The sequence below is a fragment of the Nelumbo lutea genome, chromosome 2 (genome assembly GCF_056320005.1).
Source record: "Nelumbo lutea isolate HS-2025 chromosome 2, American lotus-T2T, whole genome shotgun sequence".
NCBI classification, from domain to species: domain Eukaryota; kingdom Viridiplantae; phylum Streptophyta; class Magnoliopsida; order Proteales; family Nelumbonaceae; genus Nelumbo; species Nelumbo lutea.
The window spans coordinates 7,017,530-7,035,451 of NC_142685.1; the positions used below are offsets into that span (position 1 = coordinate 7,017,530).

Consider the following 17,922-nt stretch of genomic DNA (forward strand, 5'->3'; position numbering starts at 1 on the left):
CCTTGTGGTTGCACAGTGTGGAAAGAATTGTGAATTTACAGAAAATAGTCTAAGTATGTAGTAGGAAATAGGCAAAAATTCAGATTGTGGAGGACATATCTTCAGAAGAAATTTGAATAATTGTGAGTTGAATCCTTTGATGGAACTGTTGCAGAAATTATACAATTCTCAGGTGAACTTTAACAGGGATAATAAAAGAATTTGGGTTTGGGGGAAGTGTGGTCTTTTCTCTGTTAAATCCTTATGTAACATTATGACCAGATGTAGAGGGGGAATTCTCTGGAACAAAAATATGGTGTGCAGTTGTCTCACCAAAGTACCCTTCTTTGTATGGTCAGCTACTTTAAATAAAGTTCTTACTACAGACAACTTTATTGGGCTTTATAGAAGGAAAACAAGTATGCAACCGGTTACATGTCTATGAATATCTGTAGGCCTCATTTTACACATCTAAATTTCTAAACATATACAATCATTTTTAATAATTCAATATAATGTAAAAATCCAATATCCCAAAGATTTTGAAATAAGGAAACAAGTACAACACTAAGCAGATAAGACTAATAAAACAAGGCATATCACTGCCTTAGAAATTAGCATCCAAGCATGTCATTGTATTAGTGTTATACCATGATTTATCAGTAGTTTTCTTTATAAGAACCTCTTAATTTTCAAGTCATATATGTGTGATTAATATTAGGCTATATATATTTTGGTTCAACTTCATTGCCCACAGGAAGATATTGGCCAAAAGTTGCAGAAGAGCGCAGGAAAAGACCATATTCTGTAACTCTTGCTGACAAAAATGCACCAAATGAAGAGGTCTGGAGGCAGGTAAGCTTTAACTCTCTCCCAATAGGCTTTGCTTGTTTCAATGTCAAGGGAAAGGAAAGCCACTCTGAAATTCACTTACTATTTACCCTTTTTGGAGGTTGAATTTTGTTTACCTTTTACATCCAAATAAACACAACCATGAGATTCATTCTGATAGATGCTTCCTAAAATTGCAGATTGAGGACATGTGTCAAAGCACAAGGGCCTCTGCTGTTCCAATTATTCCTGATTCTGAAGGTTGTCACCTTATTATGCCCCTGGAAGTGCAAGTTTTGTATTGAGTCTGCTTTTCCTGGAACAGCAATTTACTACAGTTAGATTGACTCCTTTGTTAGTATTTGCTTGAGGGAAGATATCAACTAAAAGATTGGAATAATCAAACCAGTGGGGAAGAAGTTCCTCGCTATAGTTCATAGTTACTACTACAGTCAGTCTTTGAAATTGCTTTCTAGATTTAGCAGTTAACCTTACAGGTTTCAGAAGCTCACAGAAGTAGATCACATGAAGTAGGTAGTTAAGGCACAAATAGATTTAAATTCATCATGAAGTCCTCAGTATTAGAGAACTGTGACTGCACATCAGATTTTACTCTACTAGCAGATTCCATCTAATTAGATGTACTGTGATAGTCTCATTACAGTTATGTTGCCTATGCAACACCAAGTTATTGGAAGCTTGATTTTCATGGGATCCACATGCAAGTTTCCATTGGCAATGTCCATACAATTGTCAATCAGAGAATGTTTTCAGATTGAATAATCTTATGTAGTTTCAATTGAAGAGAGTAATTGCAGAAGAAGAAAGAAGAGAAGTAGAGATGAAAACAAGTTGTGGGGCTCAACTGAGGCTCCTATTCCTTTTACACTTCAAGTAATGACAAACAGAATTACAAGTCTACTCCTCAAGCTGAGGATATATGTCAATCATGCCCAGCTTGCCAAGTGTAAATTGCGGGGCTGCTTTGGGAATTCCTTTCATTAACATATCTGCCCACTACTGGTACGTCTTCACAGGAGAAATGAACACATCACCAAGTACCACCTTTTCTCATATAAAGTGTTTATCCACTTTTCAATGTGCTTGGTTCTATCATGCTGAATAGAACAGGGTTATGTGCAATATTAATGGCATCCTTATTGTCACAACACAGTAATAAAGGCATTTGCACAGCTCTACCCAACTCTAGTAAAGATATCAACCATAGAGCCTTGGATAGACCATGTGCCATAGCACGATACTTTGCCTTAGCATCAGACCTTGCCACCATATTTTGTTGTTTACTCTTCCAAGACACCATATTTCCACCAACAAAAGTACAATACCCCGAGTTAGATCTCTTATCATCCAGAGACCCAGCCCAATCTGCACCAATATAGATTTTCACCTTTATATGATCATGCTTCCTATATAGGATACCCTTACCTGGACTACACTTTAGGTAAGAAAAATTCTGATCCACTACAGCCATATGTCATGTACATGGAGCATATATGTACTGACTTACTATATTGACAGCATAGGAAATATTTGGCCAGGTTATGCAAAGATAGTCTCTTTGCTAGTCTCTAATACATGGAATGATCCTCTGGAATCTCCCCCTCAATAACACATATTTTATGACCAGGATCAATAGGAGTATTTATAGGTTTCACTCCTAGATTTTTGTATCTCTAAGCAAACCCAACACTGAACACATGCTTACTCTAGGATATGTAAATACCATGCTTAGACCTAGCTACCTCAATACCAAGGAACCTAAACTCTCCAAGGTCCTTAATTTCAAATTCTGAGGCCCAAAACTGCTTGAAGGGTGCAATACCCTCTGTATCATCGCCTATCACTACAATGTTTTCAACATACACAATAAGAAAGGCGATCAGTTGGCCACTCCTCTTCATAAATAAAGTATGTTCTGATTGGGACTGCACAAAACAAATCTTTTGTAGCGCTTTCCTAAATCAGGCAAACCAAACACAGGGTGACTGCTTCAAGCCATATAATGCCTTCTTAAGCTTGTAAAACCATACTATCCTGTTCCTTTGTGAAAAAACCTGCAATAGTAACCAATCAAACTGTATGACCAAAGATAGCAAGGCATGAAAAGATGGCATCTTTGCAACAGGAGAGAAAGTCTCCTCATATTATACTCTGGCATCATTGAAAAGATGGCATCTGTGTGTATCCTTTTACTACTTACTTGGCCTTGTATCTTTCAATACTACCATATGACCTGTACTTCACTATAAAACCTGTTGTCAGTTGTTTATGTATTCAGGTTTAGTACCATAAGGGTACTGTTGTAATTTCTCCTTTGTTTATCTTTCCTATGGCTGTTGTCCCTCTTGATGGTTTAAATTACCTAGAGTGGTCAAGAGGGATCAAGTTATACATCACTGCAAGGGGGAAGATAGGCTATATTAATGGGAGGATAAAAGAACCATCCTCCGGAAGTGTTGAATATGATAGATGGAATCAGGAGAACAGTATTGTTATGTCCTGGCTCTTGGTTTCCATGCAACCTCAAATCAGGAAGAATTTCATGTGGGCTGAAACTACGAATGAAATCTGGGAACAAGCAAAGTCTACATATTCAGAATTGCGACACTATGCCAAAATTTATCAACTGCAGGCAGCATCTTCTACTTGTAGACAGGGGGAGAGGTGTTTATCGGTCTATTACTCTGACTTAACATCTGCCTGGAAGGAGTTGGATCACTACCAGAGTGTGGATTGGAAGTGTGATGAGGATGCTAAGAAGTACAAACAGCTTGTCTCCCAGCAAAGGGTGTTTGCATTCTTACATGGTCTGAATCCTATGTATGAATCTATCAGAGTTCAGATTCTCAGCTCTAAGGATCTCCCTTCTGTTCAGGAAGTCTATGCTCTTGTACAATCTGAAGAAAGCAGGAGAAATTTGATGAACAGCCCTGGTGGGGATGTTGTTGTGTTAGTTGCAAAAGGGGGTGTATCTACTGGTGGGGGATCTTCTTCCCGGAAAGGAGATACCCAGAAAAAAACAGAAGATAAGGAAAAATTGTGGTGCACTCATTGCCAGAAACCCCGACACACCAAAGATACCTGTTGGGATCTTCATGGGAAACCAAAATGAGCTCAAGATCTGACTAAGAAGCAAGGTTCAGAGGTGAATAAGAAGTACGGACAACAAAATACAAAGAAACATCACATGGCCAACATGGCTACTCGGGAGCATCAGCCCCCCATTTCTACTGTGACTCAGACACATCTCACTGGACCTGACCCGAGGGAGGAAATTATGAATTCCTTCCGTGACCATTTAGAGCTCTATGGTAGAGCAATTCGTCAGATGGATACTCCTCCCTCAACCTCATTTGCATCTACGTCAGGTAACCCTGCCGCTGCTTTCCATGCTGCTTCTCACACCCATGACTCTCCATGGATCATTGATTTTGGAGCATCAAAACATATGACTGGTACGTCCTCTTACTTTCAAACCTATCACCCTCTTTCTGGAAGAGACAAGGTGAGACTAGCCGATGGATCATACTCTTCCATAGCTGGTCAAGGAACTCTCTCTCTTCCTCTTGGCCTTACCCTCTCTGATGTTCTTCATGTTCCAAACTTTCCCATTAATTTGTTCTCTGTTAGTAGTGTTACTAATTCCATGAATTGCTCAGTGACTTTTTTCCCTTCTCATTGTGTGATTCAGGATCTGGCCTCGGGGAGGACGATTGGTAGGGGTCGTATGGCTGATGGACTTTACATGCTGGAGAATAAGGCTGGTCTTCATGTTACAGAGTCTATGAGTCAGTCCTGTAAGAAAAAAGTCTATTTATGGCATTGTCGTCTTGGTCATTTGTCTTTTGAGTCTTTAATGTCTATTTCCGATTTTTCTTGTCAAACATGTCAGTTAAGTAAACATTGTAAAAACTCATTTTCTTCAGAAAAATAGTAAATCTGAATTTCCTTTTCACATTGTTCATTCTGATGTATGGGGCCCTGTTACTTTACCATCTGAGAGTGGCTACAAGTATTTCATTACCCTCATTGATGATTATTCTAGATTTACGTGGGTATACCCGATGCGAACTAGGGAAGAAGTACCAAAAATCATTCAAGATTTCCAACGGATGGTCTTCACTCAATTTCAAACTGAAATCCAAATTTTCCAATCAGATAATGCAAAAGAATTTTTTCATAGTGACCTCACTGAATTTTTTGCTTCGCATGGTTCCCTTCACCGTAGCTCTTGTGCCCGCACACCACAACAAAATGGTGTGGCCGAACGGAAGAACCGACATCTCCTTGAAGTGGCTCGAGGTTTACTACTTCATATGAATGTTCCCAAACGGTTTTGGCTTGAAGTTGTTCTTTGTTCCACTTACCTTATAAACCGTATGCCCTCTCGTCGGTTAGAGTACAAAGCCCCACATCAACTTCTCTTTCCTAAGGCTCCCCTTCTTTCTATTCCTCCTCGTGTCTTTGGTTGTCGGTGTTTTGTCCAAAATCTGTCTCCCACCCGTGGGAAATTGGACTCTCGGGCTATACCTTGCATATTTCTTGGTTACTCCTTCACTCAAAAGGGATACCGTGTTTTTGATCTTGCTTCTCGTAAATTCTATGTCTCCATGGATGTTTCTTTCTTTGAAAATGAGCCTTTCTATCCTGTTTCTCCTCAGGGGGAGTGTAGACATGAGGAGAAACTGGTTCAGCTTCCTTCTCTCCCTGACCCTCCACCTTTCTGTTTTTTTTCTCATCGTCGCAAAGGCCAGCCAAATCCAAGAGCTGTAGAGAATCCGGAAGCTGTACCTCCAGTGCCACTAGACTCCTCAAGGGAGGATCATACTCACTTAGGTATTTTAGCTCCCAATGACGTACTTGAATCTATTGAAAATGATTCCTCTACTACTAATGATCTTGACCGTCCCATTGCTCACAGGAAGGGTGTTAGATTGTGCACCACAAAACATCCCATTTCCAACTTTGTCTCCTATGAGAACATTTCATCCTCATTCCGTGCCTTCCTTACCTCTATTGACAGTGTCCCTATCCCTAAGAATGTGGCAGAAGCTCTTTCAGTTCCTGAATGGACAAATGCCATGAGGGAAGAAGTTAATGCTCTTCACAAAAATGGCACATGGGAACTTGTTGATCTTCCTAAGGGAAAAGTTCCAGTTGGATGTAAATGGGTGTTCACAGTCAAGCATAAGGCTGATGGAACAGTGGAAAGGTATAAAGCTCGCTTAGTGGCAAAGGGATTTACTCAAGTGTATGGAGTTGATTATGCAGAAACTTTTGCCCCCGTTGCCAAGATGAATTCCATTAGAGTCCTTTTCTCTCTTGCGGCCAATCTGGATTGGGTTTTACACCAGCTGGACATCAAGAATGCATTCTTGAATGGTGACCTTGAAGAGGAAGTGTACATGATTCAACCTCCTAGGTTTCTAGCCTGTAGAGAAGATGGGCCGAATGGCCCATAGGTTGTTTATTCTTCTTGTTATTTTGGGCCCATCCTATCAATATTAAGTTATTTTTTAAGTTCTTTGTAAATTCTTGCCCAACTAAGGGCCTCCTTGTAATTACTCAAATATATCTAATAAAACAGTGTTAGAGGGCTGAGATAGAGGGAGTTCGAAAAACTCTTCTCATAACCCTCATTGCAGAACACACAAGTCTCCTCTCCTCTCTTCAGTTTCATCATGGTATCAGAGCGTATCTGAACTTGAACATCCTAGGGCTGGAGGCTTAGTCACATACTGCCTGATTCTTGAAGGTCATTGGACGATCCCAAGACTAGAACCTCTTGGAGAAGGGGTTCGGTGACCAGGAAGAATCAGAGAAGAAAAAAAGGGAAGGGGAACAGCTCGGTTCTGTTTTTGAAGCTCGACTGTGTTTGGACTGTTGAAGCTCGAACTGTAAGTTGTGCTCAGTTTTCTGGTTCTATTTTGTATTACCTTCGACTGTGTTTGGACTGTTGAAGTGTCCGAAAATCCTGGCTGTTCTGTACTACCTTCAACTGCATTAAATCTGGTTTAACCCAGAAATTTCTAGGCTGTTGTTTCTCTTCTTCTTGGACTGTTAAAACCTGCCGAAACATCCTTGTAACAAGGCTGTGTATTGTTACTCTTATTCGGCTGTTTTAGGGGGTTGTACGAACTGTTTTTGGGGTCTTTTCTCTTCCTTGACAGTGGGGTTGTCTCTATTGCCCACACTGTGTTTGTGAAAAGGCCTATTCAGCAATACCGATTGGTACTTACTCTTCTTGGCTAAGTGTACAACCTTGAAAAAGTACTTCGGCTGAGTGCACAGTGCCTAGGAGTTTCTGATTACTTCTTGAAGCCTGAACTCAGTGTGTTGCCTCCTTGTGGTCGGCTGAACTCAGTGTGTTGCCTCCTTGTGGTCGGCTGAACTCAGTTATTGCTTGTTCTTATCCAGCATATTTGTAGAAGTCATCTGAAATCATATTTGGAGTGTTTACATGATGTCCTCCTCAGAGTTTGAAAACAAAAGTGGTGTTGAATATGGACTGGGTCAGGGGACTCCAAGTGATTCCTTATTGACTGTGACCACAGTTAAACTAGATGGAACTAATTATCTGGCATGGTCACAATCAGTAAATATTCATGTTTGTAGTAGAGGAAAGTGGGGGTTCATTTCAGGGAGTAAGAAGGCTCCCCCAGAAGATGATCCATCCTACGAGAAGTGGATGCAAGAAAATTACACTGTTATTGGGTGGCTTGTGAACTCAATGCAGCCACAAATCAGTCAACACTACCTATGGATGAATTCAGCAAAAGAAATTTGGGACAGTGTTGCAAAAACCTATTCCCAAAAACTCAATGTGGCCCGGGCATATAAATTGAGAAGTGATGTAAAGAACTTAAGGCAAGGAGAGAAACCTTTTGCTGTATATTTCTCAACCCTGAAATCCCTATGGCAAGAGATTGACCTAATAGAAGTTGTAACTTGGGACACCACTAATGATGCAGAGACCTACAGAAAATTGGTTGAAAGGAACAGGGTTTTTGAGTTCTTAACTGGACTAAACCCGGAATATGATATCACAAAACAGAATATTCTTTCCAAGGAGTGTATCTTTGTCACAAGCTTATGCATTGGTGAGTAGTGAAGAGAGCAGAAGGGCTGTTCAGGTTCAAGGGGCTGATATTAATGATCACTTTGCCAATATGGGGATTAAACCTAAAGGGAATGTTGGAACTTCTAGTGGCACAGGAAAGAAAGAAGTTGTATGTGAGTACTGCAAGAGGCCGAAGCACACCAAAGACAAGTGCTGGAAGTTACATCCTAATCTTGTTCCCATCAGGTTTCATAAAAAATATGATAGTAAAAGATCAGGAAGTGCAAATGTAGTTGTCGGGCCAAATAGTGAAGAGATGTCTGCTTCTGCACAATTGGCAGCCATGAGAGCAGAATATGAAAAATTTGGGAAGATGATCAGTCAGCTGAGTGATGTGACCTCTGCTACCGACCCTTCAGGAAATTCTACTACTTCAGCATTTGCTCATTCAGGTATAAGGGCTTCTGCTAATCATGCTACCTCTTCAGGTAATCTCAAGATCTCTTGGATTATTGACTCAGGTGCTTCTGACCATATGACCAATCTGTCTACCTTGTTTGTTTCATATGACTTACTTCCTGGACGTGATAAAATCACTTTAGCTGATGGTTCACTTGCCTCTATCTCTAGTAAGGGAACCATCAAGGCTACGGATTCCTTGTACCTCCCTTCTGCCCTTCATGTACCTAAACTAAATACAAATTTGTTGTCTGTGAGTAGTTTAACCAAGTCACTAAACTGTTGTGTAACCTTTTTTCCTTCCTACTGTGTTTTTCAGGATCTGGAGTATCAGAAGGTGATTGGGAGTGGCCATGAGGCGAACGGAATATATCTGCTTAATACTCCGGGACAATGCATTGATCATCTTGGGAATGTTGCTCTTGGATCTGTCTCTTCAAAGTCTGTTAGTCGGATTATGTTGTGTCATTGTCGTTTTGGTCATCTGTCTTTTTCGGCTTTGAGTCATCTATTCCCTGAACTGTTTAAGGGAATTAGTCTGTCCAGTCTTCATTGTGAGTCTTGTGAATTGTCAAAGCATTGTAGAAGCAAGTATCCTTTGAGAAATAAAAGATATTTTGTTCCTTTTAATATTGTGCATTCTGATGTGTGGGGACCTTACCACTTTTCACGATTCACTTGGATATTCCTGATGAAATTCCGTGATGAAGTTCCAAGACTTGTAAAACAATTCCATGAATTTGTTCTAACCCAATTTGATACTAGAATTAAAATCTTCAGATCGGACAATGCAAAAGAATACCTTGAGAAAAACCTATCCTACTATCTTTCTGACATGGGGGTTATTCATCAAAGCTCATGTGCTAGGACCCCAGAACAAAATGGGGTTGCTGAGAGGAAAAATAGGCATATTGTTGAGGTTGCAAGAAGTATCTTATTTGCCTCACATGTTCCTACCAGTTTTTGGGGTGATGCTGTACTTACTGCTACCTATCTTATAAACCGCATGCCATCCAGGGTTTTGGGGTTTAAGTCTCCCTTCACTCTTCTTCATCCGGACAAAGACCTTTTTCCTGTTCCTATTCGTGTCTTTGGCTGCACCTGTTATGTACATGTTCCAAGTGTCCAAAGGCATAAGTTTGAACCCAAAGCCCAAAAGTGTATCTTCCTTGGTTATTCCCCCAAACAGAAGGGTTATTGCTGTTTTGATCCAAAGTCTGGCAATTGGTATGTCTCAATGGATGTCACCTTTGATGAGTCTTCCCCTTTTTATGGTTCCTCTCCAAAAGGATATTGTCCACAAGGGGAGGATTTGACACAGGTTTTTGCTCTTCCTCTTCCTGTCCCTGTTGAGTCCCTTGATGTGTCTGCCTCTCCCTCAAATGAATCAAGGTTGGACCAGTCGCTCCATTCTCCTTGTCCCGGTACCCTACCTCCTCGTCCTATCCTCAATCCCAAGGTGTATCAAAGGCGAAGATCCAGAAATGTGTAGGTTGTTTCTCTTACAACACATGAGCCTCCTACACTTCCAGTCACAGAAGAGACAACAGGTACTGGTTCAGCACCTTTGGATTCATCCTTCCCTGACCTTGATATTCTCATTGCTATTAGGAAAGGAAAACGGAAGTGCACTGCACACTGCATTTCCAAGCACCTTTCTTACAGTTTGCTTTCACCTTCATATTTTGCCTATCTCTCTTCTGTTGCTTCTCATTCTATTCCCAAGTTTGTGTCAGAAGCTCTTAAGATTCTAGAATGGAGGGATGCTATGAAATCTGAAATAGATGCCCTACACAAGAATGACACATGGGAAGTGGTGGATTTGCCTGAAGGGAAGGATCCTATTGGTTGCAAATGGATCTTTACTATCAAATACAGAGCTGATGGCACCATTGAAAGGTACAAGGCCAGGCTAGTTGCAAAGGGCTACACACAGACATATGGGATTGATTATTTAGAGACTTTTGCACCTGTTGCCAAAATGACATCTGTGAGGGTTCTTCTATCTTTAGCTGCTCATTTTGACTGGCCCCTTTATCAATTGGATGTGAAGAATGCATTTCTGAATGGTGAATTACATGAGGAGGTTTACATGTCTCTTCCTCCAGGGATGTATGGAACTGATATAAAAGGGAAGGTATGCAGGCTGAAGAAATCTCTTTATGGACTAAAACAGTCCCCTAGAGCATGGTTTAAGAGATTTAGAACAACACTTGTTAACTTTGGTTATGTGCAGACACAGTCCGATCATACTCTTTTTGTGAAGAGGAGTGGACCTCTGGCAGTATACCTCATTGTGTATGTCGATGATGTTGTAGTGACGGGTAATGATGCCTCAGGAATTCATGATCTAAAATCTTTTCTCCATACAGAGTTTGAGATTAAAGATTTGGGGGAATTGAGATACTTTCTTGGAATAGAAGTGGCTCGATCCAAGGATGGGATTCTTATCTCCAAAAGAAAGTATGTTCTTGACTTGCTCTCTGAAACTGGAAAGATGGGTGCTAGACCAGCTGCTACTTCTATTGATATGAGTCATAAACTCTCAGCCTCAGAAGGGACATTGTTAGAAGACAAAGGAATCTTTCAGAGACTTCTTGGGAAACTTTTGTATCTATGCATGACTCGGCCAGATATTGCATATGCAGTCAGTTACATTAGCCAATTCATGCATGCTCCTCGAGACACTCATTTGGCAGCTGCAGAGAGAATCCTATGTTATTTGAAGGGCTCCCTAGGAAAGGGTATTCTGTTTGCCAAGCATGGTCGTATGAAACTTGAAGCTTACACTGATGCTGACTGGGCCGGGAACATTGATGACAGAAGATCTACCTCTACGTATTGCAGCTTGGTAGCTGGTAATGTTGTTTCTTGGAGAAGCAAGAAACAATCGGTTGTTGCTCGGTCTTCTGCTGAAGTAGAATACAGGGCCATGGCACATGGGGTTTCTGAATTATTATGGTTAAAATCTTTGATGGAAGAATTTGGAGTTGAATATGACAAGCCAATGATGTTGTACTGTGATAATTAGGTTGCCATCAACATTGCTCACAACCCAGTGCAACATGATAGAACCAAGCATATTGAAGTTGATCGACACTTCATTAGGGAAAGGGTCTCTTCGGGTGAAGTGTGTCTTCCTTTCATCACATCTGAAGGACAGTTGGAAGATTTTCTTACCAAAGGCATTCCCAAGGCAAAACTTCAGCATGATACCAGTAAGCTTGGCATGATTGACATCTATGCTTAGCTTGAGGGGGAGTGTAGAGAAGATGGGCCGAATGGCCCATAGGTTGTTTATTCTTCTTGTTATTTTGGGCCCATCCTGTCAATATTAAGTTATTTTTTAAGTTCTTTGTAAATTCTTGCCCAACTAAGGGCCTCCTTGTAATTACTCAAATATATCTAATAAAATAGTGTTAGAGGGCTGAGATAGAGGGAGTTCGAAAAACTCTTCTCAGAACCCTCATTGCAGAACACACAAGTCTCCTCTCCTTTCTTCAGAAAGTGTGCAAGTTGAAGAAGTCCTTATACGGGTTGAAACAATCACCAACAGCTTGGTTCAGTAGATTCCATGTGGCAGTTCAGCAGAAAGGATACAGGCAATGTCAATCAGATCACACACTGTTCGTGAAAAAAGGAGAAGGTAAAATTGCTGCTCTAATTGTTTATGTGGATGACATAATTGTTACTGGTGATTGGGAGGATGAAATTCAGAAATTGAAATTTTTTCTTGCAACTCAGTTTGAAGTGAAGGATCTAGGACCTACCAGATACTTCCTTGGAATTGAAGTTGCCCGATCAAAGAAGGGTATCTTCATTTCTCAAAGGAAATACGTCCTAGATTTACTTCAGGACACTAGAAAGATGGGGGTGAAGCCAGTTGACTCTTTCATTGACCCCAACCATAAATTAGGTGACAACTGTGGTGAATCACTCAAGGATGTGAAACAGTTTCAGAGGCTTGTAGGGAGATTGTTATACCTTTCTATGACTCGCCCAGACATTGCATATGTTGTTGGTGTCCTCAGTCAATTCATGCATGCTCCTAGGTCTTCTCATCTTGAAGCAGCAGAGAGAATCCTTCGATATTTGAAGAAGTATCCGGGTACTGGTTTGTTGTTTCAAAAGCACGGACATTTGAAAGTTGAAGTTTATACAGATGCAGATTGGGATGGATCCCAAAGTGACAGAAAGTCTACTAGTGGCTACTGCACCTTTATAGGAGGGAACCTTGTTACATGGAGGAGTAAAAAGCAAAATGTGGTAGCTAGATCCAGTGCTGAAGCTGAATATCGTGCTATGGCCCACGGGGTTGCTGAAGGCATGTGGATAAAGAATTTGTTGGGGGAGTTGGGTTTCCCAGTGATCAAACCTATAACTCTATTTTGTGATAACAAAGCAGCTATAAGCATTGCTGCCAATCCGGTGCTACATGATAGAACAAAACACATCGAAGTTGACAAGCATTTTATCAGAGAGAAAGTTATCACAGGCGAAGTGTGTACCCCCTATGTCACTTATGAGAACCAGCTTGCAGACGTCTTTACAAAGGGTTTAAGCCTTTCCAGACATCATGATCTTTGTGACAAGTTGGGCATGATTGATATCTATGCTCCAACTTGAGGGGGAGTGTTGTCAGTTGTTTATGCATTCAGGTTTAGTACCATAAGGGTACTGTTGTAATATCTCCTTTGTTTACATTGTACGGCTGTACTAGTATAAATAATAACATATCATTCTTTCTCCCCCTAAGTTCAGAAGGGGCTTTCAGTCCTCTCGGCTCTCCTCTGCTCTCTCCCTCTCTTCTCTCCTCTCGTCTCTTCACTTGCTCTTGCTCTTGCTCAACACCCACTTATAGCCAACTGGAGTCTTTCCCTTAGGCAGATCAACAACCTCTCACTCCTTATTCCTCATCAGAGCATCCATTTCGTCATGCATAACTTCTCTTCACTCAAGTATTTCCATAGCCTTAGCCACTGACCTAGGAATAGGAATAAAAGAATTGGAAGCCAAAAAGGAATCCAGGAGGCAAATGGTCATTAGAGATGTAAGAAGACAAACTATGAGTAGTAAAAGAAGATAATGCATGCCTTTTCCCTTTATAGGAAGGTCAATGTCAGAAAAATGAGCAATAACAACATTTCGAGTAATATCATCAGTAACAACATTAGAAGAAAGGGTCATACTAGTACTTGGGCCACCAGTACCTATACTAACTTGAGGAGGTGGTAATGTGATTGAAGTGTCAAGTGGATCGCCATTATCAGATCTTACCTGAAATGGCTGCAAGAGATGGGAGTAGACACACCTTTCCTTTTCTTAGTAGGAAAGGGTATATTGAGACTATTAAGACCACTCTCACTCCTCTTTCCCCTTAGGAATAATGAGTAGATTCAAAAAAGGATACATCCATAGACACTAGGGATGCAACTTGGGTGAGCTAGGTTTGGGCTTTTGTCAAAATTCAAATGGGCCTAGCCTGAAGGCCCAAGCAGGAGGTAGTGTAAAATGCTAACTTAGGCCAACCCGAGTTGCACCCCTATTAGGTACATATCTATTTCTAGTTACATGGTCATAGCAATAGTATCATTTTTTTATTAATGCATTTCACAACCTTGGGATCAAATTTCGACTTGAGGTGACTAAGAATATGAACAAAACGTGTGTAGCCAAAAACACATAGAGGAACACCAAAATGGTCATCATTGGGATATAAGAGGCTGAAAGGAGTTTTAAACCCCAGAATTTGAGAGGGAATTCTATTTATGAGAAATACAGTTGTATGGACTGCATCCCCCCCCCCCCCCCAATGATGAATGAGAACACTGGAACTATAAAACATGGATTCAGACCTGCAAAAGTGAAGAAGAAAAGAAGTGAAGAGAAGAAGAAGAAGAAGAGAAAGAGACAACCAAGTGTGAGAGAAAACTCCAATAATGTAGTTCTAGTGGAACCCACTTCTTTTATTATATTATTAGGGTGACATAATATATAAGAAAGGACATAAATGCCCTTGTGCCTACATATTCAAACATTTCAACACTCCCCCTCAAGTTGGGTCGTAGAGGTCAATCATTTCCAACATGTTACATAAGTCATTTTGGCACAGAGAATTCACACCTTTAGTAAGAAAATTAGCTAATTGGTCTTTAGAGCTTACATAGGGGTATACACTTCTTCCTTTTCAATCCTCTTCCTTATAAAATTTTTTGTCGATATCTATGTGCTTTGTCCTATCATGTAAAACAAGAATTTGCAGCTATATAGCTGTCCTGTTGTCATAGTAGAGAGCCATAGGTACTTCCACATTAAACCCCAACTCTTCAAGCAAGTTCTTGATCCACAACACCTTGGATACACTATGTGCCTTGACACGATACTCAGCTTCAACACCATATCTGGCCACAATACTGTTTTTTTCTTCTCCATGTCACTAAGTTACCCCCAACAAAAGTACAATATCTTGAGGTAGACATACAATCATACGCGGATCTGGCCCAATCTGCATTAGTGTGAACTTCAACTTTCATATTCCTAGATGTTTCTTCAACTACCAAAGAACCCTTTCTACTACCAAGAGATGGGTTCTTTTTGGGGCATGCATATGTTGGCTTACAACACTTACAACATGGGCAATATCTGGCCTAGGCATGGACAAGTATAAAACCTTCTAACCATTCATTGGTACTGCTTAATATCTAAAAGAGCTTCCCCATCACTATCTACCAACTTATGATTTTGTTCAATGGGGGTGTCAGCTAGCTTGGCTCCCAACATACCAGAATCCTACAGTAGATCTAGAATATACTTCCTTTGGGAGATTAAGATGCCTTCATTGGAGTGGGAAACCTCAATTCTAGAAAGTACCAGGAAGAGCCCAAATCCTTCAAATCAAACTAAGAAGCCAAAAATTTCTTCAGCTTCATTGTCTCTAACTCTCGATTGCTAGTGATGATCTAATTGGCAATGCTTGAAGCCCATCTGTTGGACAACTCTATTAAATCTACTAAACCAATCTCTAGGAGATTGCTTCAGCCTGTACAAGGACTTCTTCATTTACAAACCTTTTGTTCATTTCCTTATACACAAAATCCTGGAGGTTGAATCTTGTATACCTCTTCCTCCAAGTCCTTGTTCAAGAATGCATTTTTAACATCAAATTGATGAAAATCCCAATTAAGGGTGGGGGTTAGGGATAAGAGAACTCTTATTTAATTCAGTTTCAACTGGGGCAAACATTTTAGCATAATCCACCCTGTAAACTTGTCTGAATCTTTTTGCTACCTACCAGCCTTGACTTGTATCTCTCCTTTAAACCATCTGTGCATGCTTAACTGTGAATACCCACTTACACCCAACTAGCTCTTTCTCATAAGGAAAATCAACTAACTCCCATGTTCCATTTTTGTAAGGGGACTAGATTTCCTCCCTCATAACATTTGTCCATTCAGGTGAAACCAAGGCTTCTATGACATTCTTAGGAAAAGAGACATGGGAAATAGCTATAAGAAAAACACAAAAAGGAGACAAGTGGCTGCAAGAAGTAAAAGGTGTGATTGAGTGTTTTGTGGTATATCAACAAACATCCTTATAGATAGCAATAGGAGCATCAAGGTCATCAATAGCAATAGGAACACCACTAGAAAAAACATTAGTGGGGATAGTCAACAGGAATGATAATTCCTTGTGAATTTATCTCCTAAGATCTTGTTGGTTTTGGTTGCATGGTCTGGTTTTTCCAAATCTTGCAAGCTTCGATGGTCCCAATGGTGACAGAAACAGTCACGATAAGAGCCTGAGTAGGTCAAGAAGTAGGAACAGGAGTAGGAATAAATATAGGGAGAGACATCTAAGTAATCTGAACCTACTTATCCTCAAGTATAGTATTCTCCCCCTGAGGAGAGGGATGAAAGAATGATTCACTTTTAGAAAATGATACATCTATGGGAACAAAATAGCGTTGGGACTTAAGGTCAAAACACTTATATCCCTTCTTTGAGGATAGATGCCCAACGAGCACACAAGGAATAGATTGAGCATCAATGAAGAGAAGATGATCTTCAATGACTGAGCATCAAAGAGGAATAGAGAACAAGGGGAACCGAGGGAGTAACACCTAATGTTGGGCCTAGTATTGTTGGAGGCGAGAAAGCATCCTGTTGATCAAATAAGTGGTAGTGAGTGGCATCTATCCAGAACTAATTTTAGGACATTCATATGAATAAGAAAATTCAAGAAGATGATAGTTCTTTCCTTTTGCAACGCCATTTTTTTGCGGTGTATTTGGACATGAGCTTCAATGAAGAGAACCACAAGAGGCAAAAAATTCCTGAAGATCACCTTTCAAATACTTCTTAGCATTATCTAATTGAAAAATTTTTATCTCAATATGAAATCACTTGAAAAACATACGGCGAAAATTTTGTATAATTTTTGGAACCTTCTTTCTAGACCGGAATGGATAAATTCAGGTATACCAAAAAAAATCATCAATAAAGCTAATAAAATATCTGTAGCCACATCAGTTAAAAGGAAAACAGGGCACCAAACATCAATTGAATAATTAGAAAGGAGAAGATGCTCTTTTATTACTTGGAAAAAAAGTGGATCTACGATGCTTACTCAATTGACATATTGACACAGAAAAGATGACACATAAACAAATATAAACGAGTTTGGAAACAAACTTCTAATGACTCAAAAGGCAAGTGACTAAGACACTGATGCCAAACATAAACATCATCTTTATTACAAGGACTCATTGACTAACTAGCAAACCCAACAAACTTAGACAATGTTGCACCATCTCCACTTTCAAATGTGTATAAAACATCAACTATGAACCCTCTACCAATCGTCCTCCTAGAAGTTGAATCCTAAAAAACACATGAGGGTAGAAAGTTACATAACAATTTAAGGAGTTTGTAATCTACTAATAGGTATGGGATTAATAGGTAATTTAGGAACATGAAGAATAGGTGATAAATTAAGACTTATAGGGAGAGAAATATTTCCTTGACCAGTAATAGTGGAGAAAGAACCATCAAATAGTCTCACTTTGTCCCTTCTAGAAAAGTTATAAGTGGAAAACAAGTTGGGCTTACTAGTCATGTGGTTTTAGGCCCCTGAGTCAATGAGCAGTGAGTCTCAGTGGAAATAGATGATACATGGAAGGCATCTTGGTTACCTAATGAAGACGCAAATGAGGTCGATGGAGTGATAGTGGTCCCCTCCAACCGATGCAAAACCTTGTCAGAGTTAGTTCAAAAGAGACAAGGAAATTTGAAACGGGTATGTCAAGCATGTCAAACACCCAAAATGATTTGTATTATATATCAGAGGATTACATAAAGGAGAAGGGCCATTGTGCGTGTTGACAGATGTTGTTGTACACAGGTTTAGTACCACAAGGGTACTGTTGTAATTTCCCCATATTTTTCCACAAGGGTACTGCACACGCCTGCAGTATTCTTTTGGGGCTTTCAGTCCTCTCGCCTCTCCTCTCTTCTCTTCCTCTCTTCCTCCTCTCTTCTCTTGCTCTTGCTCAACATGGTATCAAAGCAAGTCGT

General features: G+C 40.2%; 1 protein-coding gene across 1 annotated transcript in view; it reads left to right on the top strand.

Moving 5' to 3' along the window:
- LOC148868323 (tRNA ligase 1-like) overlaps window positions 1-17,922 on the top strand; it is a 139,351-nt gene that overhangs the window by 91,202 nt on the left and 30,227 nt on the right. Inside the window, exons 19-20 of the mRNA XM_088968420.1 lie at window positions 737-834; window positions 1,011-1,071. Of these exons, the coding sequence (XP_088824546.1) occupies window positions 737-834; window positions 1,011-1,071 (159 nt within the window). The remainder of the gene's footprint in view (window positions 1-736; window positions 835-1,010; window positions 1,072-17,922) is intronic.